The 27,790-nt window shown below is 42.9% G+C and overlaps 1 protein-coding gene across 1 annotated transcript; it reads left to right on the top strand.

Moving 5' to 3' along the window:
- The first annotated feature begins 1,879 nt into the window (after positions 1-1,879).
- On the top strand, positions 1,880-26,496 carry QPCT (glutaminyl-peptide cyclotransferase). Its single transcript, XM_003984318.5, has 7 exons — positions 1,880-2,103; positions 9,968-10,114; positions 15,919-16,197; positions 21,147-21,323; positions 23,325-23,424; positions 24,801-24,917; positions 26,182-26,496. Exons 1-7 carry the CDS (start codon positions 1,984-1,986, stop codon positions 26,325-26,327), a joined length of 1,086 nt encoding a protein of 361 aa, XP_003984367.1. The 5' UTR covers positions 1,880-1,983; the 3' UTR covers positions 26,328-26,496.
- The last annotated feature ends 1,294 nt before the right edge of the window (positions 26,497-27,790 follow it).

Here is a 27,790-nt window from a genome sequence, read left to right as displayed (position 1 = left end):
CAGGGTCAGCTTCCAGCAGATCCCAAACTACACCAGCATCTACTGACTAAAATATAAGCAAAATTGAAGAAAACTGGAGAACGCTTGGGGATGGAAAATCATCATAAAATTATGTGTTAACGTTTAACTCGAGTTCACTTGTCTTTCACTTTAAATTGCTTACACTGAGCATGACTTTACATTTTGTAATTGCTTTACATTTTTAAATTGCCTACGCTGAGCGTGACTTTAACACTTTGTTTCCTATCAGTTTGCTATGTCTACTTCCCCTTTCGTACAGGAATCGTACTGTGGAAAGATAAAAAGGTAACAGAGTAAGAAAAACAGTTAGGTGGTTTCTTCCCCGACCACTCAGGAAATCCATGATTTCAAGGCTGGCCTAAGCAGCAAGTGAGGAAACATGTTGGGAAATGTGACAGTGGTTTTGTTCTGAACATTAGACTAACAGAAAGTTATGAAGTGGTCTGATTATTGGAAGAACTGTCCCTGAACATAATAAAGAAGGTATTTAATTTTAAGCCTAAAGATTTCAACACTCACTTAGAAGTCTCAGACCTGAATAGGATTAGTAATTTTAAACATAAACAGGAAAGTAGGTACCATCCTGTCTTCGCCTACAGCTCCAGATGAGGGCAGAACAGTGGATTCCAGGCATTTTGAACTCACGTGTTTAGGAGACAGGGGGGGCGCCTGAGTGGCTCAGTCGGGTAAGCGTCTGACCTCGGCTCAGGTCATGATCTCATGGTTCCTGGCTTTGGGTTGGAGCCCCACGTGGGGCTCTGTGCTGAGAGCTCAGAGTCTGGAGCCTGTTTCAGATTCTGTGTCTACCTCTCTCTCTCTGCCCCTTCCCCGCTCGCTCGCAATCTCTCTCTAAAAAAATAAACATTAAAAAAAGAAAAGAGTTTAGGAGACAGAGCAGGTGAGTCTTCTGACTGCCTCCTTTACCTTCAGACCTTTGATCTCTGGGAAATATATCTATTTCAGTGTCCTTGTCCTGATTTTTCTGGGATCTATAGGTTACCGGGAGATGACTCAGGCAGGTTACACCCTGATCCTCAGAAAAAGAGAATGGTGACATAAATGTCCTGACAACATAGACTACATACCTACAGACAAAATTGAAATATTATTTTGTTTTTCTTTTCCCTAAGATTATCTTGATAACAGTGATCTTTGATATTACAAAGTAAATACAATTATATTTAGGTATTCCTTTTGGGAGCATGCACTGGGGAAGATGACTATGTAAAGAGCCACTGTGAACATTTTCGATCTCATTTATTATGGAGATTCACTCAAGCATACTCAGTTTGTGAGTATGACGATCTGTTGCCTATAAGGCAAGGCAACTACTTGTGAGAAAAGAGAAAAGATATAATGGGCTATTGTAAAGGAAATACTTTGAGGGTTCTAGTTCAGGCTTTGTACAGGGTTTGAGTCTCGGTTTTCTCATCTGTAAAGTGGGGTTAATACCTACCTCGTTGGTTATGAAGATCACATAAAGGGACATGGGAAGAGCCAGGCACCTAGGACAGTGCCTGGTACAGTAAATGTGGATTCCTTGTCCATCCCTTCCTGCAGAGCTGTGGGAAAACACTCCATAACCTCATAGGGTGTGATGAACTGTCCCTCCCCTTTCTATTCCCAGTTATGGCACTGGAGATCATAAAAACGCCTCTTCCCTGTCTCTTCCTTTCTTCCTTCCTCTCCAAGACAAGGAAGTGGCCGGCTCCCTTCCCTTGTTTCGGAAGCTTTCGCCTCCCAGGACAGCCCAGCCCCCGGGTTGCTAAGGTCGGGGGTTGGGGGTGGGGGGAGGAGAGCTGCGTCTCCGGCCTGCGCAGCGCAGTGGAGAGGCGGCAGGGAGGCGATGGGGAGGCGGGCGCAGTCGACCCAAGGGTGGAGAAGGGGGACGGCGAAGGACGCGCGTTCCCGGGCTCGTGACCGCCGGTGGCCCAGGGAGCCGGCGCCTAGACAGCCTCGGAGATGGCAGGCGGCGGGGACCGGCGCGCCGTGGGCACCCTCCACCTGCTGCTGCTGGCGGCTGCCCTGCCCCTGGCTGCCCGGGGGGTCAGCCGAGGCGCCGCAGACTGGACCCAGGAGAAGGTGAGCGGCTGCCGCTGCGCGACTGCACCTGGGCGGCTCGTGCCGCGCGCGCAGGGACCGGGGACCGGGCGACCACACTTTCGCAAGGGGGCTGGGGAGGCAGGCGGAATCGCCGTCCGCGGCCCAGGCAGCCGTGCCCGCAACGGGCACCCGGAGGAATCGGAGCTCTGCGTCCTCGTCGGGGTGCCTCGCTGGCCTCGGGACTGCTTTGGAGAAGCCTCGGGAGCTGGGTGATGTCACCAGCCTCCCCTCAGCTGCGGTCTGATGCGGGTAGTGATAGGCACAGGAAGTGTGTCTAGCCGGCGGCGGCCGAGCGGGGAGGTGAGGGCGCATCGCCTCGCCGCCGCCCACTCGGGACCCGGGAGGCCAGCGGTCGCGGCGCTCGGCTGGCGCGGGGGTGCCCGGCGCGCCTGGGGGTGTGCCTACTGCTCCCCCACCGCTGCAGCCGCGGACGCCCTTGGGACGCTGGAGTTTCCGTGCAGTCTCGAGACAGACGCGTGTTACCGTTTGCTTTAGGTTTTTTAAGCGGAGCAGCTCTAACTGGAGACCAGCTTCACTTAAAAAAAAATTTTTTTTTTTCCCCTTAAGAGAGTCAATGCAATTGTCAGAGCAATGTATCTGGTTGTAGGTGGAAATTCATATAAGGAACTTAGGAGGCAAGCTTCCTCTGCGTGCAGTAAACAGGTTCAAAATTATTTCCTTTTCTTGTGTAACAGTTTTGAAATCATGAAATTGCTAGGGAATTATGCATATTTAATGATATCGGAGTAAAATGCCCTTAAAAATAGTAAGAAAAAGCAGTCCAGGGTTATAAACCTTGACCGCGTTGCTGAGCAGAACTTTTAAATGCTTACAGAATGCTTGTATTTGCTGGCACGTTGGGAATACAGGGCACACTGGCGACTGCACGGGCCCTGTGTGGTCACCCGTGGACTCGCACCCGGCCGCGTGCATATGCATATGAATAGCCTGCTTGAGTTCTCTGGGTTATGCTTACTTAGCTTCACGGTTCAGACCCCACAATGTGCCCCGACCTACACTTGGAGACCACCAGCCACAGGGAACCTGGTGAGGAAGTGGGAAGGCAAACTCAAGAATAACTGCATTATAAGAAAAAATTTCTGTGGGCGTTCAGAAGGAGTAAGGTCCCTTAAGGAACATTGAATTACATACACACTTAAATCCTTTCCTTCTTCACTTCATCCTGGGTACCTTCCTGATCAGAAATTGGGAAGGGGGCATTAATAACCGGAATGTGGAGCCACACCAACTGTGTTTTTCTGATACATCTGAATGGGTGAGTAAGTGAGATAGGGAGTATTTGAATGAGCTGTTCTTTAGGCATCATTTGTAGGCAGGGTGTATTTCTAGGGGGGAGAAGGTGTTGGATTCTGGACATGTTTAAAACTAATGAGACTAACTTTTTGAGAAAAGTCTTTGAAAGGGTAAATCCCTTTTATGTTTATTTTAAGAAGCTTCTAACTACTGTTCTACTAGCAAACCGGATGCTTTCAAATGGTGTAAGCAAGGGCCTGCGTGGCTCAGTTAGTTAAGCGTCTGACTTTAGCTCAGGTCATGATCTCACCGCTCATGAGTTCGAGCCCCGTGTGGGGCTCTGTGCTGACAGTTCAGAGCCTGAAGCCTGCTTCAGATTCTGTGTCTCCCTCTCTCTCTGCCCCTCCCCTGCTTACACTCTGTCTCTCTCTCTCAAAAATATAAATAAACATTGAAAAAAAAAAGGGTACATTCAAATGGTATGAGCAAATGACAAGATTAACCATGACGGTTCTCAGTTTCTGGTTCCTTCCTCCCTTACTCGGTAGGCCTACATAAAGTCCTTCAGATGTCTGGTACAGCTTGTGGCCTGGGAAGTGAGTTGGTCCATATTAAAACACATGCCTTCCTGCTATATATGGCATTTAACTATTTTAATCACTGAGGTGTGCCCTTGGTACACTGGTCTGCCAAAAGGTGAGGTACAGTAAAGAAAACATTGATTCTGAAATCTGTTTCCTTTGCTTTGAAGTAAAGGCGTGTCTCTTTCAGTGGCATCTACTACATAAAACAGTTCAACCCTACTTGGTGGTTGAGTTCGGGGGACTGTGATTGGGTTGCTTGAAACCTGCAAACATTTTCCCATAGAGGCAGTAGTATAAATGGTTAGATTCTCAGGTGGGCCCACAGGTGTATATTTAGAGGCATTGGCATCTGGGTTCCGGGACGCTCATGTATAACCATCTCACTTGAACCTCACAGTGCCCCTGGGAGGAGAGAAGTTTCATCCCCAATTTATAGGTGAGGACACTTGACTATGGCTACACCAGCGAACTGAAGAGCCTTCATCTTTCCTCTTCCACTCTCTTCTCCAAGGTAGATGAGTCCTGGCTGAGGGTACAGGGAACAGTGTCCAGGGAGTGAAGGACGGTGGGGCTGGTGGGAGGGTTGGGGGGACCAGAGGAAGAGCTTATTTCTCCTTTCCTGGGTCAGAGTGGATCCTAAATGGAATTCCAGAATAGATTGTTTCTTTCTGGAACCTTCTCTCCCTATTTAGCCCCTTTCTGGATCTCCCTCGTGGAGCTTAAAGGTTAATTATCTGGGGCTTGGGCCTTATTCCAAAACTACTTCTCTGGAATCCTGTCCCATCCTTGATCCCCAATCCTATTTCTTTGGTACAGACCCATTCCTTTGGTACAACTTTGTCAACTGACTGTTAAAAGGAATCTTGTTAAATCAGCCCTCCCTTAGGTGTGGAAGATGAATGGCTGTTAGGAAAGTTGCATTTTTTTTTTTTAAAGGAAGCTGTTAGTTAAAAAGTATGGCTTCTATTGAAGTCTCCCCATTATAAAGTTAACATGTGCTCATTTTAGAAAACCAGGAAAATACAGAAAAGTATACTAAAAAGAAAACTGTTGTGACCATAATCCCACATTTGGAGATGATTGCTGTTAACCGTTTTGATGTTTTTATTCCTAGTCTCTCTCTCTCTCTCTCTCTCTCTCTCTCATTCTCCCCTACCTCCTGTTTCTCCTTCCCTCTTTCTTTCTATAGATATATATCATATTTATATGTACACACATACACAAGTATATATGTGTGTATTTTTATTTATAGAAATGGACAACAATTATATCAGTCTTGTAGGTTTTTGTGAGAATTGAGCTAGCCATCTAAAGCACTTAGCACAGTGCTGCCATGTGGTAAATGCTCAATAAACACTAATTATTTATTTTTAAAATAACACATGTGAATACTTATTTCTTACTAGGGATTATGCTCCGTATATGGTTTTATATTTTAGTATGTCGCTTAAGAGTATGCGTGTTACCTTGAACCGATAAAACCCATTGAAAGCATCACTTGATAATTGCAAAATCATCAGCATTCCATAATTTGCCTATCCTTTTATTGTTGGACATTTAGGTTGTTTCCAAACTTTCTCTATCATAAAGTTGGGACTCTGTGTATTGGTAGAATCTTCCTTTATTGTAACAAGGGTGACGTAGAAAATTTCAAGTCATATTGGATGTGGAGGGGCAGAGTTTTTGAAGCAAGGCCAGACATACAGGAGGGTTGGCCGCACCTAGGGGTTCTCCTCCATGGTCATCTCTGGCAAGCTGCTACTGCTGTCTTCAGCCCTTCACACTTTTGCTTCTGGAGTCACACATATTCTGAGTGTTTAGGGTTCCCCTCTTCCACGGTTTTAAAAGCTCTTAGCCATTCTCCCATCTACCCGCCATGATTCTTAGGGAAGCAACAATGGAGACTCCAAGTCAGGGGACAGGGCGGTCAGTGATAGGCTGGGTGTTGGTAGGGGAAGAAAGACAAAATATGCCATTTTTTAGTTTCTACCTCCTGATAGGTGAGTATTCTGACATCCTTACAGATAGGTAAGCCTTTCCTTGTCACAGCTAGTAAGCCAGGGTCCTGGGATTTGATTCTGAATTGTCGTTTCAAAGCCTACATTGCTTTTCTTTTAGCTAGAGGGCTCATTGCATTCAAAGAAGGCAGAACTTTACCTTATTCGGTTCTCAACTTCTCCACAACTGCATTTGTCATGCCAGGGGCTTTGGACACACTGGAAGGGTGTCTGTAAATGCTGGCTGGGTTGAATTTACTGGTAGACACAGGAGTTAACCTGAGTGCTGTCTGGGAGACACTCATATGGGATGGGAACTAGAATTGAAATCACTGGGCTTCTGTAATGATCTCCCTTTAATTCAATGGCTTGGGACCTCAGATCCCCCTGCAAGCTGGGCCAGCGCTACAAATTATGTAATTAAAACCCTCTTTGGCCTAGCATCATGTGATTAGCCTAGAGGAGACGTTTCAGGATATCTGGTTCACACTTTTTTAGCCGAAAGATTCTTGTCACCCAAAGCAGACTTATTGTCCTTTCTGCCTGGCTGAAAAGACAAAGCAGGGGCTGTAATAGAGACTCATTCCTCTGAGAATGCCTATACTAAAGTAACTTGTCGATGTGCCTTTTAACTGAAACAATCCTAGACTAATTGGGGGTTTGCATTTAGCACTAGGCTCAACACTGTTTTTGCCTCATTTACTTTCCTCATGTCCAGCCCACACTTTCTGTCCAGGTTTCTCCTCTCTTTCCTTCCTCTGATCTCTGCAGAGATTTTTATGTTTATTGGGTTCTGAGAGAAGGGCTTAAGCATTTTTTTGGTGCTGTTTCTCAACTATATTTCATGTAGGATATCTGCTACAGCTAGTGATGCTGGAGGGTTATTTATTTTGTTCCTGCTTTTCCTCAAATCTCTTTAGAACTCTCTAGAGTCTCCATAAACTGCCCATTTTAACATGAGCTTGATTTCCTCCCGCTATGGACATGCAGTGAAGGACCTTGTCCACGGTGACTCTATCTGGGATAGAGTAATGGACACTAAACAGAAAAGGAGTCACTGGTCAGACAGCCTTCCCGACACAACAGGTCTTGGTTATCGCAGAGACTGCCCCGGGCCAAACCAACTCTAAAGCATCACAAGCATTGACTGTTAGAAATGTAAAAAGAGCAAAGACCACAAAACTTGAATCATAGCACTTCCTGGCCCTTTGCAGTAGGTAGCTTCTTGTTTTCCTGTTTTTATGATTGCTTGTACATTTAACTGACTTGATATGTATAATGCCCATTTTACTTTATTATTCTATAAGCATCGTCTTAGTGGAGACAATTTGAGAGAGGTAGTTCCTCTGTCAATTCCTTATTTGATGAGTTCACCCAATATTTCTCGAGTCCTCAATATGCCCAGGGCACTGTGTGGCCCTGGGAAGACTAGAAAGTAAAGATAGTTCCCGCCCTCATGGAGCTGATATCCAATATGAAATCAGATGTTAAACAAGTAAACACACAAGAAAGGGGTCTCCAAATTATAACCTGAGTTAAGTGAAGACAGAGGGAAGAGCCTGGAAGCCAGAAATCACCGAAGAGGCAAAAGCCTCAACAGGTCAGAGTCTCACACTGCTTTGGGACCTGGATGGTCCCAGGACCTGGATGGAGGCCAGGGTGACTGAAGCATGGTGCCCTGGGGGCGAGTGGCCCTGCCTGGGGGCAGTGAGGCAGCAGGAGAGATCAGACAGGCTCCTGTTGGCCTGGTCAAGTAGTAATTAACCATAGAAACCATCCCACTTCTTGCCTCCAGGTTCTTCTTTGCCCTTTTCACATTGCTGTTTTGTCTGTTAGCTTCAGCTTTCTACTTCAAAGTGCTGAGAGTTAACATAAGTACTGAGATTCTGAACATACCAGGGAATTGAAAGGCTGAGGTGACAAATTTATGAAGTATATTTAAAAATGTATTATCAGTAAACAAAGATAAACCTTAAGATGTTTGGGCACAGCATCCACATTTGGAGGTTCATAGATGAGGCAGGGAGGCAGAGCAGAAGGGCATGGGAGGGGGAATCCATGGAACCCGGATCTTTTCATGGACTTACCTGGAGCTCTCCTATGACCTTGGGAAAATCATTTGCTCTCTAAGAAAAACTCAGTTTCCACTGACATAAATTCAGGAGGTTGGACTAGATCATCTCCAAGTGTCTTTCCAGCTCTAAATTCTATACCTCTTTCATGTATGATAGAAGGTAATAGAATGAAAACTTATTGAATGTTTACTATGGTGGCTTATATATGTTAGCTCACATAATTATAATTACTCTAGGAAGTAGGTGTTATTACCTCCACTTTACAGAGGAGGAAATTGAGCCTTAATGAGGTTAAGTAACTCACCAGAATCACACCTCATGAGTGGTGGGGGGCTGAGTTGAGAGGGTCTGTCTGAACCCACAGCCCATGTTTTCTGCATGATCACACTGGAGAGTAATGTTGAGACATAGCAACGTGTAGATGAGTATAAGTAATTGACAATTAGCATTCTTTAATTCCAGAGTTTCTCACCAGCCACTTGGAGAGGAAATACCTATGTGATTACTGAGACATATTTAACCAACACTGGTGCCGGAAAGAACTGTGAAGAAGAAAAGGCTCCTTCAGTTTCTGTTTGCATTCCGAAGAACTTAATATCCTATATGACCTTCATCATTCCCCTTAGGGCAGAAATCAGCTGATCAATCACTCACTTACCTAGGGGAGGAGTAACACATTCCATTACTGAGTGCCTGATAAACACGCAATGAATTGATGATTCATCATTACTAGTGTCACAAGAAAATATAGTGTGTGTAAGGTTATATCTGAAGTACAAATTTGAGGGGCACCTGTGTGCCTCAGTTGGTTGAGCGATCAACTCTTTTTTTAATTTTTTTTTTCAACATTTTTTAATTTATTTTTGGGACAGAGAGAGACAGAGCATGAACGGGGGAGGGGCAGAGAGAGAGGGAGACACAGAATCGGAAACAGGCTCCAGGCTCTGAGCCATCAGCCCAGAGCCCGAAGCGGGGCTCGAACTCACGGAGTGCGAGATCGTGACCTGGCTGAAGTCGGACACTTAACCAACTGCGCCACCCAGGCGCCCCGAGCGATCAACTCTTGATTTTGGCTCAGGTCATGATTCCAGGGTCGTGGGATGGAGCCCTGCATTGGGCTCTGTGCTGCCAGCACAGAGTCTGGTTGGGATTCTCCCTCTCCCTCTGCCCCTCCTCTGCTTTCACATTGAGTGAGTGTGTGTGTGTGTGTGTGCGTGCGCGCGCACCCTCTCTCTCTCTCAAAAAATATATGTATATACATTAAAAAAAAGGAAATTTAATTTTTATGTTTATTTAGCTCTTTAAGGTTAATTCAGCTAATATGTAAATGTTCCTATGAATGTGAGTGTTAATAGAATTTTAAAATAATTTTAAGGGAAGATAAAAAGTATACTATTTAGCGGGTTATAGAATCATCAAACTCTGGCTGAAAGGAATTTCAATGATCATCTAGTTTAGAGCTCTACAACGAAAATATATAATGAGAAGTACATATGTAATTTTAGGTTTTCTTCTTTTTAAAGTTTATTTATTTATTTTGAGAGAATGAGAGGGAGGGGAAGGACAGAGAGAGGGAGAGAGAGAGAATCCCAAGCAGGCTCTGCACTATCAGCGTGGAGCCCGATGTGGGGCTCAAACCCACGAGGTGTGAGATCGTGACCTGAGCTGAAACCAAGAGTTGGACGCTTAACTGACTGAGCCACCCAGGTGCCCCCATTTTCTTTTTAAAATAAGCTGCCAAAACAGTTAGTTTAACTTTCTAGATCTAATGGGCCAATTTGAAAGTTGAGTAGTTTAACTTACTTTATGGCATAAGACCTATCTCTTTAGTTTGAGATTCAAAAGAAATAGTTTTCTATTGCAAATGTCTCAGGATAAGTCCTGACCATGTTATGAAATGATAGCCAGTTAAATGATGTTATTTAATCCTCAGAATTATCACCAACCAGCCATTTTGAATTCATCATCTCTTCGACAAGTTGCAGAAGGCACCAGTATTTCAGCAATGTGGCAAAATGACTTACGACCGTTGCTGATAGAGCGATACCCGGGATCCCCTGGAAGCTATGCGGCTCGCCAGGTGAGGACGCAGCACACAAATCTGGAGGTTGCTGAACACTTTGCTTGCACGTGGGAGATAATATTATGTCCCAAGTTCTGAGTTGTCTGATATTCAGACCTGTCATCTCATCATAGCATCCACCAAAATAAGCAACTCAAAAAACCAAACAACTGAGAGTAAATGTCTGTTCTGAACTGAGTGATACATGTTCATCTAAATCAATTTAGGTGTGAAATCTCTGTTGGGGTACAACATGAGATAGGGTACTAAGTATTCAACTCTTGGTCATTGCTATAATACACCCCCAGGCACCCCAGCACGTTTTCTTGGACCCTAACCACCCAACGTCACTAGCCCTAAGCAGTCCTTAACTGACAGTTTCTGGCCAAGAGTGGGTTTACTGTCCTATGAGGCCTTCATTCCTCTTGGAAAATTGTATTCTCCCTGGAGGGCAAGTCAAGATCAGTTATAAGCTACTTTCTCCAGTGCAGTGTTTCTCAAACTTCTGATTCTGATCCATGTTAAAAAAAAAAAATAGCAAAGTTAAAAAAACTTACATTTTGTGCACACAAATATAAAAATAGATTTAACTGACACCAAAGTTTCATGAAAAAAAAACCCCGCACTCTTATTACCTGCATTACCTGTGATTTGCTCTGATATTGTTAATTCTACTTTACTAGTTTGTTCTGTATTGTTTTTTTTTTAATACTGGTCATGACCCGGTAAACTGATTTCGAGATTCACTGATTTTACCACTGCAGTTTGAAAGACACTGCTATGGAGGGTAAAGTATACCATAGCTGGGCTAGACCTTGTGTCTCTGCCTCCTTAGTGCCAGTCTTCCTAAGTAATCTGATATCCCACCTCTGAATGAATGTTTTTCAAAATAGCCCTATTTCAAGGGGCAGCTCAGGAAAGAATGGGGAGAGACTGACCCCTCAAATCCTCCTCTGAGAGTACTCCATCTGCCTAACTCTCCAGGCAAAAGACCTTGTCACCCCACTTCTGTGATAGAGTGACACCTGCAAGGTCCAGCAACACAGCCGTTGGGCTCATCCCTTGTACCCAGTATATGACTCTGCCTCTGACATCCAACCCAGATAGCCATTGTCTGCTGCCCCATTAGGCGCCTGTCTTCCAACCAAGCACCTGTTTCTCCTAAGGAATTAGATGGTGGAGACCCAAAGAGCGCCTTAGTTCTTTCTAACCTTTAGGCGGGGCAAGGTATAATAATGATAATGGCTGACTTTCATGGAGCACTGTTTTTTGAAGTCAGGTACTTTATGGAGTTCTTTGGACTTTTGCATTCAGTCCTCACAACCATGCTGTCATGTGGGTACTATTATTATCCTAGTGCTACAGATCAAAAGGCCTGAGGTTTAGGTATATGAGTTAACTCGTTCAAGGTTATACACATAATAGTGATGAGACCAGAATTTGGACCCAAATCAGCTTGACTTCACAATCCTATCACTGAAAAGCCGTGGCTGGGGGGAACCAGTGTGTGCTCATAAACATCTCCACCTCTGGCTCTTCTCTTGCCTAAGTTGGAGAGTGAGATACATACCTCTCATTTCAATGATATTCCTGGACTTCATCTCCCAAGTATTTTCTTTTTTTCTTAAGTTTATTTTTTATTTATGTTGAGAGAGAGCAAGTACAAGCCAGGGAGGGGCAGAGAGAAAGAGAGAGAGAGAGGGAGAGAGAGAGAATCCCAAGCAGGTTCCATGCTGTCTGCGCAGAGCCTGACGTGGGGCTCGATCTCACAAATCATGAGATCATAACCTGAGCCGAAATCAAGAATTGGAAGCTTAACCTACTGAGCTACCCAGGTGTCCTGAAAATCACCAGGATTGCTATCTAAGCTGTGGAAAGAGAGGGGTTTCTACTTTAGATGATGAGGTGGGGACACTTGGGTGGCTCAGTCAGTTAAGAGTCTGACTTCAGCTCAGTTTATGATCTCATAGTTTGTGGGCTCGAGCCCCGTGTTGGGCTCTGCAGAGCTGTGCTGCTTGGGATTCTCTCTCTCTCTCTCTCTCTCTCTCTCTCTCTCTCTCTCTCTCAAAATAAACTTAAAAAACTGAGGTAGGGGTGCCTGGGCATCTCAGTTGGTTAAGCATCCGACTTCAGATCAGGGCATGATATCCTAGCTCCTAGCCCCGATGCCCAACATTGGACTCCGTGCTGACATGAAGAGCCTCCTTGGGATTCTCTCTCTCTTCCTCTCTGCCCCTTCTCCACTCGAGTTCTCTCTCTCAAAATAAATGAACTTAAAAAAAAAAAAAAGATGAGGTAGATGACACTTGGGTTCTGATGAGGGAATTACACACTAATGCACTCAATTTGACCTGTCACTCAGAACTAAATCCAAACAAGAATGGTGGAAAATCTGCTTTTTTCCTGAGGCCTTTTGGAGCATTGGATTCCATGTTTTATAATTTATGGCGTTTCAGGGTTGTAGCTAGAGAAGACTCTCAAATCTAAAGTTACGTGGACTTGATATAAAGTTGGTTATTGAACTGACCTGTGCAGTTGACGATAAAGATGTGCATTGCAATGGATTCTTTTTCAGAGAATAATATGAGAACGATGTCCCAGAGTCTCCATTTTTACTGCCTCTCATCCCGGAGCCTAAAGATGCCTATTGGAGTTTTATAAGTTTTATTTTTTTAGGAGATAATTTATTTGTAGAATAAATAATTTGAAGGCATGAAATTTTGGGGTTTTTTGGTAATTTCTATCTGAGATAGGAATTAAAAAAAATAACTAAAAAATCAGGATGATGAAATCTTCGTAAGGAGCAAGCCAGAAACTTTGTCTAAAAGAGGCAAGCTACAAACTGTGGGGTTAAAATCCCCTGTAGATGCACAGTACACGTGAGAAGTGGCAGCTGGCCTTCTTCAGCCCAAGGTGGGGCTGTCCCTGAGTGGAGGGCCCCGTGTGGAGAGCACTCAGCATGGAGCCTGGGAGACCAACATGTCTAAGAAGGAGGAGGTACCTGACGTCCCCCGTGTCAGGAATCAGCATCCTGAGAATGACATGTTTGTAGACTTGGGACAAACATCGTAGAATCTGCTTCCTCCAAACAAACCTGGGCTGCTAATGTTATTGTTTCTTGGAACCTGGAAATAAGAATTTAAGTGAAATTAAATTAGACCCAGGATCATTCACTAATGTTAACCTACAATGCCTGGGGCCTTCCCTCCTGGAAGTAGAATGTCATATTTATGTCTGACTTTCTCTTCCTCTCTCACTCTCTCTCCTCGCCTCCACCTTTATCTTTGTATCCTTTTCTTTTTGGCTCTACTCAATGTCCGTCTATCTGTGTTCATCTCTCTCTCTCTATCCATCCATCTCTTTCTCTCTGTCTTTTTCTCCCTTCCCCGTCCAAAAAATAAATCTAGAATAGTCCAAAATACAATCTATATTCTGAACTGCCCTTTGCACTCCTGGCGGGCCTGGGTTCTTGCTACTCAGTTTCAGGAAGCACTCCCTACCTGGTTTCAGGGCATTCTCGTGAGCAGAGAGGTGGTTTGGGGAACCCACTCTAGAGAATTGCAGTGGGAACTTGCAGACTAAGCTTGAAAGCCAAAGGCACAACAAAGGATATTGGTGACCTAATGAGATTATGGAGCCAATACGATTGTTTATAAAGAAATTCGTTGCTAAGATAATTAAAAAAAAATTTACACTGAGTAAAAAAAAAAAAGATTCCTTCAGAGAGGACTCTTTTGGGGACATTTGCTGAGGCTTTTGTGGATTTTAGTGTCAACATAAGATATCAGAAATTATGTCCACAACTTATTTAGTAGTTGAGAAATGAGTTTGTGTGTGAGACTTCAGCTGAATGAAGCTAACAGATACATATTTTTAAATCTCAGTTCATTTCTGTAAGCATACGGGCTGCTATTGATTTGGAATCGTTCATCATCTGGATACCAGATGTTCTGGAATATACGCCTGTTTTTTGTTTTTTGTTAAAGATGACCCCTTTATGGAAAAATTTCTCTTCCCTAAAGTCTGGGAATAACTTATTTTCATATTCTGTGGAAAGCCGATCTTGGATGCACAGTGATTTGTCTCTATTCAAGCTCCCCAAGCTTGATGTCATATAATTTTATTTTTCTCATTGAGAATAACTTACTAGTTAGAATCAGCCCATATTTAGCAATAGCCTACTGTGAGCAAAGCCCAGTATTAAGAATTGTGGATGAAAACAAAGTGAATGAGATATGAATGACGATTTCTTTTAATTATTTGAAAGGTTATTAACATTTCTTTTTATTATTTGGTAAGAGAACTTGTGAATTTGTAATACAAAAGGTAAGGGACTGTGTACACATGCCATTGTGACCAAAGTCCGTGTCACTGCAGAAAGCAGGGAATGAGTATCAGGGAACCGTTTGTTTATTCGGCTTTTACAGAATTGAATGGGGAATCAGTGTCCTCGTTCTGGTTTGGTTATTTTCCTGGAAGCTTCCTGCCACAGTTTTTCCAAAGCCTTTGCCTACGTGTCTTGTCACATTCGTTATGACAGGCCATACAAGAGTTGGCTAGGCTAGAAAATCTTGTATTTCCTTGGGGGTGGGGGAAAAAAACAGCCAAAAACCAAGCCTCGATTCTTTTCCAGTGATTATGGGTTATATGTTTGTCACCTCACGGTCCTTCCCTACTGGATATTCACGGTGCAACAAATTGCCAGTCCTGTTGATGGTTAGTTTGTCGTCTGACTTTTTTTAAAAGATCCTTTAAGGCACACTTACAAAGATGTACACAATATTTCAACATAAAATAAAATAAATGAAACCTAGTTGAGAAACATGAAGTGAAGGAGAAATGAAGGCAGGAAAGGGCGAATGGAACAGTAGTGACCTCCCCGTAACTTGCCACACCATGAAGTCTAGACTCTGAAGGAAGACACGGCCAGTCTCGGAAGTGGTGTTTCTTTTCCATCTGCTTCCTATCAGCCACTGTGTGATTCATTAGTTCCCAGGTGATGAGGAGAGATAGGAAAACAGATTCTTCTTTATGTTTACCGTTTGTAGTGGGGTCTGAACTCGCCTTTGGTGCCGAGGAAAACTACTTGATGTGTCACTATGGTTCAGAATTGTTTATTGATTCTTAAAGTGGGCGGGACCTCAGATATCCCCCAGAAATCCCCTGTGGGACATTATACCATCAGAATCTTTTGTTAGTGTATATTACATTTTGAAGTATTTGCTGAACTTGGGGCAGGCACATGCTGTGCTCTTGGGGCAAAAGAGTTACCATTTGCAGTTCTTGCTCTCAAAGAACTTAGGGTAGAAGTTGAGATCTGTAGGACCTCGGTGTATCTGACTTCTCAAAATGCCTTCTCAGCCTCCTAGAAGTATTGAAAGTGGACTTTAATACATACTGAACTGGTCTCTGTCTCCTGACATGTAGAAATGACCCCGATGGTATTGTTAAATACCAGCAGGGGTTGGAATAATGTATAGATTCTATTCCTATAAAAACATGTACCCCTTTGCCAAATACATGTTTGTGTGCTAGTATATGTATATATAAACAATAAGGATGGTGTGGAAAGATATACATCAGACTATTAACATCAGTTAATACCAACAGTGCGTTGGGATTGCTTGGCAGGGGTATGGTTGAGGGAGAGGGAGAGGGAGAGGGATAGCTTTTCTTTTAATCACCCTTGCTATTAACTCTATAACCACGTATTGCATTTTTACGTTGAAAGGCATCACATAAATTTATATGTGTGTGTGTGTGTGTATATATATATATAGATATATAGATAGATCTGAAATTTTGGTTTTTGTTTTGATCAGCACATCATGCAGAGAATTCAAAGACTTCAAGCCGACTGGGTCTTGGAAATAGACACCTTCTTGAGTCAGACACCCTATGGGTACCGATCTTTCTCAAATATCATCAGCACCCTCAATCCCACCGCTAAACGACACCTGGTCCTCGCCTGTCACTACGACTCCAAGTATTTTCCCCCTTGGGACAACAGGGTGTTTGTGGGAGCCACTGACTCAGCAGTGCCATGCGCGATGTTGTTGGAGCTTGCCCGGGCTTTAGACAAGCAACTCCTTTCCTTGAAGGTATTTGTTTCTGTCTCGAAGATTCTGGGAATAAAACGCAGAGTGAATTCTAGAATCCTTGGGGGAGTAAGAAGGCCATTTAGAAATGTAGACTTTCAGTACATTTTGTAATAATTTGTTGCAAAAACACGAGGTTGAATGAATATTAATTGGAAGATTACACTATTTGAAATGTCAACCATGGACGATAAACCTAGGATACATGACAGTGAATGTATTCAGTGACACTTAATTGCTTAATTTTGCATGCACATTAAATTAAATGCAACATTTCTTTGCAAAAAATGAAGAGGGTGGATGGTTGGTACAGGCGTATGTATGAGAACTAGGTTTATTTCTTCTTGTTCATGTAGCCATGAAACATCACAACCTCCTAATCTGAGAGGTGTGGCTCTTGAGTTGGGGGGAAAGGGTTGATTGAAAAGTGCTTCTGAAGTAGAGAGTGGGTTTTTCAGACATATCAAGATGAAAAACTTGGAGCAGAAACGCATTATTGTTATTATCTGTGAATCTCGGCTCAATTTTATGTAGCATAGCAGAGCTTTTGTACGTTCTCAGCTCAAAATACTTCTGGGACTCTCAGATGCTATTTCAGTCTCTGTGTTCTGAAGGGTACATTGGAAAAAAGTGCTAACCTAGATGAAGACATTTTGTTCAGATATCACTCATAACCAAGTAAACACAACAAAGCGAAAACAAAAAACTTTGTTCGCAGGCAGCAAATGCATTTTTCTCCCTCAGAGTTTTATGAAGGGGCCAGCCTTTGCTACAATGGGAGTAAAGAAGTAAAAGGTTTATCTTGTAATGGAAGGAATAGAGATATTTGGTTCTGGTTTTTTTTTGTTGGATATGCTGAACTTGAAAGCAAGAATTGTTTGTAACCTCTCAGTGTCCTTTTCACTATTTTTTTTTAGTTTGTTTTGTTTTGTTTCCTGAACCTTCTATAATGTCTTTGTCCCATCCTCTGTCCTGCTTTTAACTAGTACCCTTCCCCAGCAATTGGGTGAGGGAGTTCAGAAGCTGATATAAAAGTTTAATTTTCCATGTTTACATTCTAAGGACATTAAATGAAAGGCACAGTCTATATAGTGGGTGTGTTTTCTCTGGAGCTCAGACCTGCTTATAGTGACCAGAAACAGAAAGGACCAAATGGGTTGTTAGGTGGACATCCTCATCAAAACACACACAGACACACACACACACACACACACGCACATTCTCTCTCCTTTTTTTTTTTTTTTAAAGTTTATTCATTTTTCAGAGACAGAGACAGAGCACGAGCAGGGGAGGGGCAGGGAGAGAGGGAGACACAGAATCTGAAGCAGGCTGCAGGCTCTGAGCTGTCAGCACAGGGCCCGACTCGGGGCTCAAACTCACGAACCGTGAGATTATGACCTGCGCTGAAGTCGGATGCTTAACCGACCGAGCCACCCAGGCGCTCCACACATTCTCTTAATTATTCTTTCTCATAGAAGTAAAAGTGATGTGGGCATTTAAAAAAAATGGATCATGTTTGATGGAAACATGAAGAGTATGAGATTCATTTTTCCAGGGGTACTTTAACTAAATTTGTATTAAGGTGTTGTTTGAAGCTCTTCAGTTGTCATGGATTGGGTATGTGGGAGTGGAATGTGACCTGGTTGAGGATGGCAGAATAGTCTGGATTATTGTTCCAACCACATGCACCCCTCCAGGAATAAGATTACAGTTATGCATTCCCATCTTTTCCCTTGTAACCCTGCTGTGCCTTCCCACTGTAGCAGGTGGTACGTTCTCATTCCTTGACTCCGGACTTGGTTATGTGACCTGTCCTGGCCAATGGGATACTAGTGGATATGATACCAGCAGAAGCTGGGAATGAGCTTGTGCAATTGGGTTTGCTGTCTCGTGCCGTTGCCGCCACCATAAGGGCACGCCCTGGCTGGCCTGCCAGTCCCAGGGGGAGGATACGACGTGTGGAGCCCAGCCAACCTTCATGACTGCATGGTGAGGCAGAACTCCTCCAACCAGCCTAGATCAATAGTCCTCCAGCTGACCTACAGACCTGGGAGGACACATGAGTGTTGTGTTAAGCCACTTGGGTTTGGGGTGGGTTTTTACACCCTCTTATTGTGGCATTAGCTGATACAACCCTGGATGGGGAAAGCCTGCAGATAATTCACCTGCTACGTTGACACTGGTAACTAGATTTATCACATTACCATGAAAGACTGAAAGACCCTCACAAACCAGATTTTCCTAGCTCCAAGGTGCTAGACTGAGTTACCAAAAATGGAAGGCCACAGTTATTTTCCTGCTAATCCTGAAAAGAAGCAAAAGGAGCAAAGTGCCTCACAGGACTCAGGATCACTGTCTACACGGTCTACTCCTGTCTTAACGATCAGACGCTTGGAGGACGGGAAGTGAGTCGTTGCGCTGACCTCTGGAGTCACTCAGCTGTTGAAATTTCAGGGAGGCATCTGAACCTTCAAGCCTGTAGAATATGAAAACTGCTTTTGTTTCTGCCCCGGCATGAGCAGAATGTCTGTGGTACCGGGCAGTCTTATTCTGTGCTGGTGTTTCGTTATTATGCTGTTTGATTTGGAACTAGAACTTTGCAACCAGTTGGCAGTATTAAAACAATTGCAATGACTAGCATACAAAGATAACTTAGTTTTCAGACGATAAAGACATTTTTTTCCATCTTAGGAAATCACCCTAAAACAATCAGGAAAATTCCATCTTTGAAGAAACTAGGGAACATGTGTTAATGGGAACCACAATATGAAGACAGAAGGTAAATGGAGAATGACATACCCAAGTAGAGAGAAGTCACAGCCTCCAGAGCGAGGAGGAAATGGAAAAGCCAGTGGTTCCCTGACAAAATCCTGGAGTGGCTCAGGGATCGGTGGAGATAGTGAGGCCGGGGGCTGGGGAGGGGAGTGTTTGTTAGTCTGCACAAGGACCAGCTGGTATATAGATTCCCACCCCATCTCTGGCAGATGGGTGAGTATGCCACCAGTAGCCTTGCAGGAGAGGACAGGATAATTTTTCTGGAGACACTGAACCAGGGGGGTTCTGGATGTGGGGACACCAGATGCAGAGGAGGATAGGAATGAAGTTTCTCATGGAAGTCAAGGAGATTAGGTGAAAGTCTGCACATTGAGCAGTGAGGTCCCCAGCCTTTCCCTGTTTTCAGCATGAGAAAGCCAGCACCCAGCTTATGCCCCTCAGAGAGGAAATCGGATGCTCCTTCTCTGGGGAGTGTGAACTACCTCATGAAAAAGACCCAAGATCTGGAGGTGCTCAGTGAAAAACACCCAACGGGGCACCAGATTGCCCTGTGCTGAAGCCAACCAATCTGTCTCTGATCAGTGTTTTAGTACCTTATTCTCTGATATGGATGAACACAAAGGATGACCAGACATTTGAGGACACTCTCCAGCATGAAAGAAAGAGTAGACCAATACGAACAATACGAAAAATGAACTCAGAGAAAATAGAGCGTAAGGAGCAGGAGGTAACTTAAAGCGACACTGTTTTAAATATCTTTAGAGAGTTAAGAGGAGAAGTTACGTCCATAAAAGATCAGGGAGATGTCAGATTCAGTTCGGTCTGATGGGAGCATGTCCCCCAGTGCTGTACTGAGGTGCAGAGACCAAATGGTTGTGTATCTTTCTTCAGCGAGGTCCGGCTGCGTGCAGGCACAGAGTAGGCAGAGAGCTGAGCTAGAGGTTATATTTTCGCTCTGTGAGTTTGGCCAAGGCAGAGAGAGGCCAGGGAGCTGAGCATGTATGCAAGGGAATGGTTAGAATGATTGGCTGTGGAATTTAAGGTGAATATGGAGGGAAGTGAGGACTTCATGGGAGTGAAGGACTGTGAACAGGTGAAGGATTCAATAGATCAGGGATTTCAGTGGGGCTGAAGGACTGTGGGGGTTAAGGTACCAGAAGGACTAATCTGAAAAGTGTGAGCAGACAGTGAAAGGTATAAAATCGATCAGAATCTTCCTGACCCTTCTAAGTTCTGCTTGAATCCTGGCTCATAAAGTCTTCCTTGACACCCCAGGGATCTGACCTGTCTTTCTATCCAGTTCCCACAAAAGTTTTGGTGTTCCATTTGTGACCCTTGGCACGTGTTGTCCATGTTGTTTTATCTTTCCTAACCCAGCTGAAGTGTAGACTCTTTCAAAAGAGAGGCTGTAATTATTATTCTTTGTGTCCCTGTTGCATTCCTAAGGTGCATCCTTGAGCCTAGATTCAATGAAAAAGTTGCAGACTCAATTAAGGTGGGCAGCAAGGACAATGTGCAGTTGTTTTGGGTTCCGTTCCCTGGGATGCACACTGATGTGGAGTTTAGCATTTAGGTCATTCCTAAGGGAGTGGCCCTGGTTTAACACCCGCAGCAGGGAGGGGAGAGAAATGGGATTAGGCAGAGGCAGAAGTCAATCCACCTTGCAGGTTCAACAACAGGCTCAGCCAACCTTGGGGAGCTCTGGAGGTGGAGTGGCCCCATAGAGCCGCCAGGACCTGCTTAGATCAGTCATTGGATATAGGACACCCCTATGGCTGAGGCAATCTCTAAAAGAACTAATAGCCGAAGACCTGTGGACAGCTCTCTTGGTAGCAGGGGCAACATATCCTTCTGGAAGGGAACTGGGTGGGTGTCTCTGTGTCTGCCATGACAGTTTCATAGTTTCTAAGTTCTCTAAGGAGTAAGAAAAAAATATAAGACTTCTATTTTCAGAGGGAGTAGGAGAAAGTGAGACTTACATGGGTGAAGACCATGGGGAATGGGATGACTTTTGGAGGCAAAGTGGTACAAAATACATTTTGGCATATTCTCACTTGCTTTGGTATCTTCCTTTTCTTCATGGCATATCTGTCTTTTTTGCCCAGTTAATAAGAACGTATGCTATTTTTTAAACCCTCACAGTATTTTTGCTACCTTTTTACTATTCTTTTTACCAGAATGTTTCAGACTCCAAGCCAGATCTCTCACTCCAGCTGATTTTCTTTGATGGGGAAGAGGCTTTTCTTCATTGGTCTCCTCGAGATTCTCTGTATGGATCTCGGCACTTAGCTCCCAAGATGGCATCGACACCGCACCCACCTGGAGCCAAAGACACCAACCAACTGCACGGCATGGTCAGTCCTGGGAATTTTCATGGTGCTGCAGCTGTGGGCTCTGTGTCAAAGGAAGCCAAACCTAAAGCCAATTAAAGACCTAAAAATGCCACGGCATTCTTGGAACAGAGCGTTCATTATAGAACATTCTTTGGCAGGCATTGGGCTTTTGAGGAATCCCAGAGCTACAAAGAATGATTCTGGGTTAGAAGTTACGTTTGACTGAGCTTAATTAAAATGGCATAAAAAATTAGATTAAGGAAACATCCCAGGTTCAGTTCGGTCCAATGGGAGCACATTCCCTGGTTCTGTATAGAGATGGTGAGAGCAAATCCCTTCTTTGAAGCTTCTCTACAAAGCCTGAGGAGGCTTGGGTCTTGGGAACTGGAGGGGGAGTGAGACATGGTATAGGGATGGGAGTGAAGAATTTCCTTGGTGGCTTCAAAGTGTTATAATGACTCCAAATGTGTAGGGGACATTGTGTTGGACGTGTCTGTTTTGGTGTAATATTGTTGCCATGGGGATGGAAACATTTGTGATGCTGCCTTAATATCCTGTTCTTATTATCAAGTAATTAGTGCAGCACACAGCCCCATTTTTATTCCATTTCTGGGCCCAAACCTCATTGCTAGTCCCTCACTCCACTTTTGAATTCTCTTCCTATCCTGATTCTCTTCCCATATTTGACCTTCACTCGGTCTTATGTCCTCACTAACCCCAGTTGGTAACTTCATGCTGCTCTTGAGACTTCTTGCTTCCCTGTGCTTTCATCCATCCCTGTGCTGTGAACTGAAAGTCTATTCCTAACTCCTTCCATTCATCCTTGTCCTTTGCCATATCACCGCTCTTCACCCCGTGAGTCCAACTGGCCACGTTCAGTGTCCTCTGTGGCTCTAACACATCATGTTGGCATTGTCTCCATCCTGTTATCTGTTGGCACCTTATAATGGGTCAGGGGAATATGGTTGGCACCTCATTCATTCCTTTGGACCAAGTGGCTAAAATGGGTTCAGAGGAGGAGGAGAGAGACCTGATTGATCAGTAGGAAGAACAAAGTTATTTATTTATGAGTCCAAATCTATGAATCCATAGTGATGGTGAAGACTATTTTCTTCCCTGGGGGCGGGGGGGGGGGGGAGGGGGGCGGGACCTCTTACTAGCTTATCATGCTTTGTAAACATACTCTTATTTCAAACAAACCTATTTTCCCTCCAAGAATATATTTGATCATTATCCATAAGTTAATAGATCTTATGTCTATAGAATCATAAACTCTGCAAGTATTTATGTACTGTGGGTCAGGACCTGTGCTACGTATCTACCCACATGTTGTCTCACTGATATAAATCAGGAGTTCTTAATGTGGGAAGTAGTCTTCAGGGAGTCTTCAAGCCTGCTGATGTTTTATGGCTCAAATGAGAAACCCTGGGGCAATGATGGAGGCTTACCGTCAGGAGACGCCTTTAAAGACCAGCAAGTTTGAGCTTCTGGTTTGATGGAAAAGGAAATGGAGATCCAGAGACAGAAGGTCACAGAGCTCGTAGTCAAGAAGTTTTTCCAAGATGCTGCCTTGAGGAGTAAATAGTTACTACACAAGTGCTTTCCTATACGCAGCTGTAGCATTGCAGACTAAGGATATAAGGACTAATTAGAATGGAAGAGATGATCAGACAGGCTTGGAATCCTATTTGAAAATAAAGATAAATATTCTTTTTTAATCTGTAAAATGTTATGTAAATGTTCTCTTTCTAATGTTTCTTGAGTGATATCCTTCTGGGGTTACAGACACAAACAATCTACACTTTGCCATTTGTCTATATTGCATAAGCAAGATTTTTTAAAGTTCTTCAAAATAATTAGTTTACAATGTTATTAAACCTTTTGTTCATTTATACAGCTCTCTAGGTTATTCTCAATTGTTGAAGTGCAGTTAGTTTTGACTGTTTTTTTTTTTTTCTCCCATTGGTGGATCTGAAACGTGTTTTGGTGACAGTGATTAAACAATGTTATTTTCTCCCTTAGGATTTATTGGTCTTATTGGATTTAATTGGAGCTCCCAACCCAACATTTCCCAATTTTTTCCCAAACTCTGCCAGATGGTTTGATAGACTTGAAGCAATTGGTAAGCACCACTGTCACTAAAAGTCAACTTAGTTCCTTCCTACGCACCAAACTACATTTTAAAATTCAAAAGTTATGATTTAAATATGTGATTTGAAGATGTAATATACTTTGCTGGCTTTTTTTCTCGCTTTGTTGATTATTAGTTTATTGTTCCTATTTATCTTTTTTAGTAGGCTCCTTTATTTTCCTGCATGAGACTGCATTTGGAAATGGAAACATACAGTGCTACATTTAATATTTGCACATCCCTAGCAATGGTTTGAAACTATTTTCCCAGAGTCCTGTTTGCAGCATATGGAATGCATGTCTAGGGAAAACCAGTCAGCAAAGCATGCTGGCTAATGATGAATGTTATGTCTTTATGATACCAAAAGATGTTCTTTAATTTTTCTTTCTCTTTTTTTTTTATCTCGGTCTTTGTCATCTTTTATTTCCTGCCTTATTCAGACACGATTTTCCTTTAAATCTAGAACAATCTCTATTTTCTAAGGAAGTAAGAGATCGGATGCAAGAGAAAGCCAAGATCCTTCAAAAGTCATTTTAGAGACAGGTTAGTGTCAATTAAACGAGAGTAGACTAGTCCAGACCAGGTCAAGCCAGGCCAGGCAAAGAAACAAAATATCTATAGCTCAAGACAGAGGCATATAGGGCTTGAAGAAGGAAAAGGGGAATAGCTTCTTCCCTTCATACCTCCACTGTCCCTTCCTACTCCATAACACATACACACACACACACACACACACACACACACACCAATAAAAAAAAAAAGGCAATTGGCCTCAGGGAGAGATGAAGTAGATGAGATAGATCTTTATGATAAAATCCAAGCCAGAAGGCCTGCTTTTGAGGCAAGTGCTTCAGACCAGGAATTCCTTAGGAACTGTATGGACTTCCTGGAGCAGGATAGAATTGTATTCTTTCTAAGCAGCGAGAAAAACACTGCCATCTCATTCATACTTTTGCTGTGAGTTCAGAATTTGCCAATATCCAGATCTAGAATATTATAAGAGAAACTTCGAACGGAGTCTCCGGTAAACCTATGTATCCCACCCCCACCCCCCATCCCTGCCCGCCGCCATTTTCCTCTGGTTTTCTCATTGTCTATTCCTCTCCATTGTCCTACTTGGTATCTACCTCTAAGGAGGCTCTCACCTGTAATGTTAGAGCCACGTGTGACTCTTCTCTCCTTGAACTACTACTGAACGTCCACACCCAAGTTGAGCCTCGATGTTTACTGTCATGGCTGTAGTTGTGCCCACTGCTGTAATTTGTTTAAAAAACGATGACCACATGTGCCAAGAGTTCAAAGTCCTTATGCATTCTGAGTATTGATCAGATAAGAACAGATAATCATCTGCTGTCTATCATCTGCAGAACAAGAACTCCACAAATTAGGTTTGCTCAAGGATCACTCGTGGGAGAGGTGGTATTTCCAGAATTACGGTTATGGAGGTGTGATTCAGGATGACCATATCCCATTTTTAAGAAGAGGTAATGTGTATATATGTGTGTGTGTGTGTGTGTGTGTGTGTGTGTGTGTGTGTACATGTGCGTGCATATATGCATTTTTTACTTATTTTATATGTATTGTCTTTTGTGTGTATTTGCAACAATCTAGAAGGATGAGGAGCCACTACATTCAATTTCTTGATAAATTAAATCATCTACTAAGCATCTTATGGTTTCTATTTTTTCATGAAAGTCATTCCAAATCCTTGAGCCTCCACCCTCATTGTAGAATATTTATAAAAGCTCATATTCCACTGACCTTGCCTTCTCATTCACAGAGTAAGACAATATTCTTACAGTTTGTGTACTCTGGTGTGTTTTGCTTAATAGAGAAGCAATATCCTTGATGTCGATGGTGGAAGTCTAAATCAACTCAAGGACTCTTGCCACAGCCTCCCAGTTGGTCTCTAGCTTTTGCTTTTGCTTCCCTATACTTTACATAGGAGCTAGAGTTATCTTTTAAAAATGTAAATCACATTTTGTTTCTTCCCTGCTTTCAAGCTCTGGTGGCTTGCCATCATGTAGAATAAGACCGAAAGTCTTTACCATGACCTACAAGGGCCTCCATCTTCTGACTCTGTTCTTCTCCAACATCTCTTTCTGCTTTTCTCTCTGATTATTGCTCTGATCCAGCCACATTGTGTTCCTGCTGTTCCTCAAGCAGGCCAAGCACACTCCTACTTCAGGACCTTTGCACTTGCGAATAGTGCCGCCTGGAATGCTCATCCCCAGATCTTTGCCCAGCTTGCTTTCTCCTTTGTTGTATGTCTCTAGTTAAAGGTTAGATTCTCAAAGAAGCCTTCCCTGACTTTAAATACATATTTCTTGGCCCAGCTGTCTGCCCCTCATTCTCTATTACCTTATCTTGTTTTATTATTCTTTAGAATCTTTATCATTTTCTAAAATTATTTTTATATTTGTTTCCTTGCTTCTTTCTTTACTGGAATGTAGGCTCCGTATGAACAGGGCTTGGTCTTTTCACTGATGAAATCTCAATTCCTAGAATAGGGACTGGTACATGGGAGGTGCTTTATAATTATTTACTGAATTAATGAACATTTGTTTAATGGCCAAATGACTTTGGAGTGAAAGGGTAAGATACAAGGAGGTACACAGGAAATGATGGGTTATCAGCTGTCTTTAAATGGTACAGAGCTCCCACCCAGACTTGCGCTTGAAGAATGATACTCTCTTCTTTACTCACTGGAAATAAGCACTTAATTACAAGTTGGTTCTTTCTTTTTAGGTGTTCCAGTTCTGCATCTGATACCATCACCTTTCCCTGAAGTCTGGCACACCATGGATGACAATGAAGAAAATTTGGATGAAACAACCGTTGACAATCTAAACAAAATCCTACAAGTCTTTGTGTTAGAGTATCTTCATTTGTAATTATCCTGTCTTAACTTTGTGGTAATCGTATCTAGTTTCACATTCAGAAGTCAAGGCACAACCTAAAATATTCTTACTCCAGACAAATGCCATGTGGAACCTCCCATCCTAAAGATTCATTCTGTAGGTGTCTTTGAATATGTGATCAATAAACCCTAGATTTACATCATGTCCTAAATTGCACATTACTTTTCCTTGAGAGATAAAGGAAGAAAAATGTTAGGAAAACAGAAAACAAGCATCTTTAAAAAACTCAGATAAGAAACTATGAAACTAAATCAGATTGATATATGTAGTATCATGGTCTTCTAAATAGTACTTACATATGATGGTGATGTGAAACATGTAACCTTAAGTTTATTATTTTTTTCAATACTTGGGAATCTCTTGCTTATCATACAAAACAGAGATGTAGTTTGAAGATCTTCAGATTTCTTTGAGAACTCTTTGTAGGTTTTATTTCATAAAAATTAAATCAGAATTAAATGCCACGTGAATTCCTTTGTTTATACATAAATGAAAAACTTACGTAATTTATAGCTCAATTTTTTATTTTTAATTTTTTTTTTCAACGTTTATTTATTTTTAGGACAGAGAGAGACAGAGCATGAACGGGGGAGGGGCAGAGAGAGAGGGAGACACAGAATCAGAAACAGGCTCCAGGCTCTGAGCCATCAGCCCAGAGCCCGACGCGGGGCTCGAACTCACGGACCGCGAGATCGTGACCTGGCTGAAGTCAGACGCTTAACTGACTGCGCCACCCAGGCGCCCCAATAGTTCAATTTTTTAAAAAGATTTTATTTTTTATGTAATCTCTACAGCCAATGTGAGTTCAAACTTACAATCCAGAGATCAAGAGTCACATGTTCTACCAACTGAGCAAGCCAGGCACTCCTATAGTTCAATTTTGATAGCATTTTACAAATTTAACATTTTTATTGTAAAAAGAATATAGTCAGTCAAAAATCAGAAAATGGAGAAAATCACAATCTCATACCAATAAGATTGCCATTCATTCTTTAGTTTTTCCTCACATATTTTCTTTTTAATGTTTATTTTAGAAAGAGAGAGAGACAGGGTGCGAGTTGTCAGGGGACTTTCTCAGAGGAGGGTCAGAGAAAGGGAGACACAGAATCTGAAGCAGGCTCCAGGCTCCAAGCTGTTAGCACAGAGCCCGACATGGGGCTCGAACTCATGAACTGTGAGATCGTGATCTGAGCCAAAGTCGAACACTTAACTGACCGAGCCACCCAGGCGCCCCAACCTCACATATTTTCAATGCAAATTAAAAATATGTGATTATAATCCAACTGTATCTACAATATTTTAGCCTTTTTTTTCTGTTAAATTACATAATTACCAGACATTTATTTGCTGTTTTGATCGTGGGTTGAGATGAATATGAAGACTTTTGAGTGTAACCTCTAGAGTTAACATTAAGGTAACACAGTAGTGTGCCACTT

Source organism: Felis catus, chromosome A3 (genome assembly GCF_018350175.1).
Source record: "Felis catus isolate Fca126 chromosome A3, F.catus_Fca126_mat1.0, whole genome shotgun sequence".
In the NCBI taxonomy this organism is placed as follows: Eukaryota; Metazoa; Chordata; class Mammalia; order Carnivora; family Felidae; genus Felis; species Felis catus.
The sequence above is the reverse complement of the archived record's forward strand: the minus strand, read 5'-3'. Positions and strand labels throughout refer to the sequence as shown.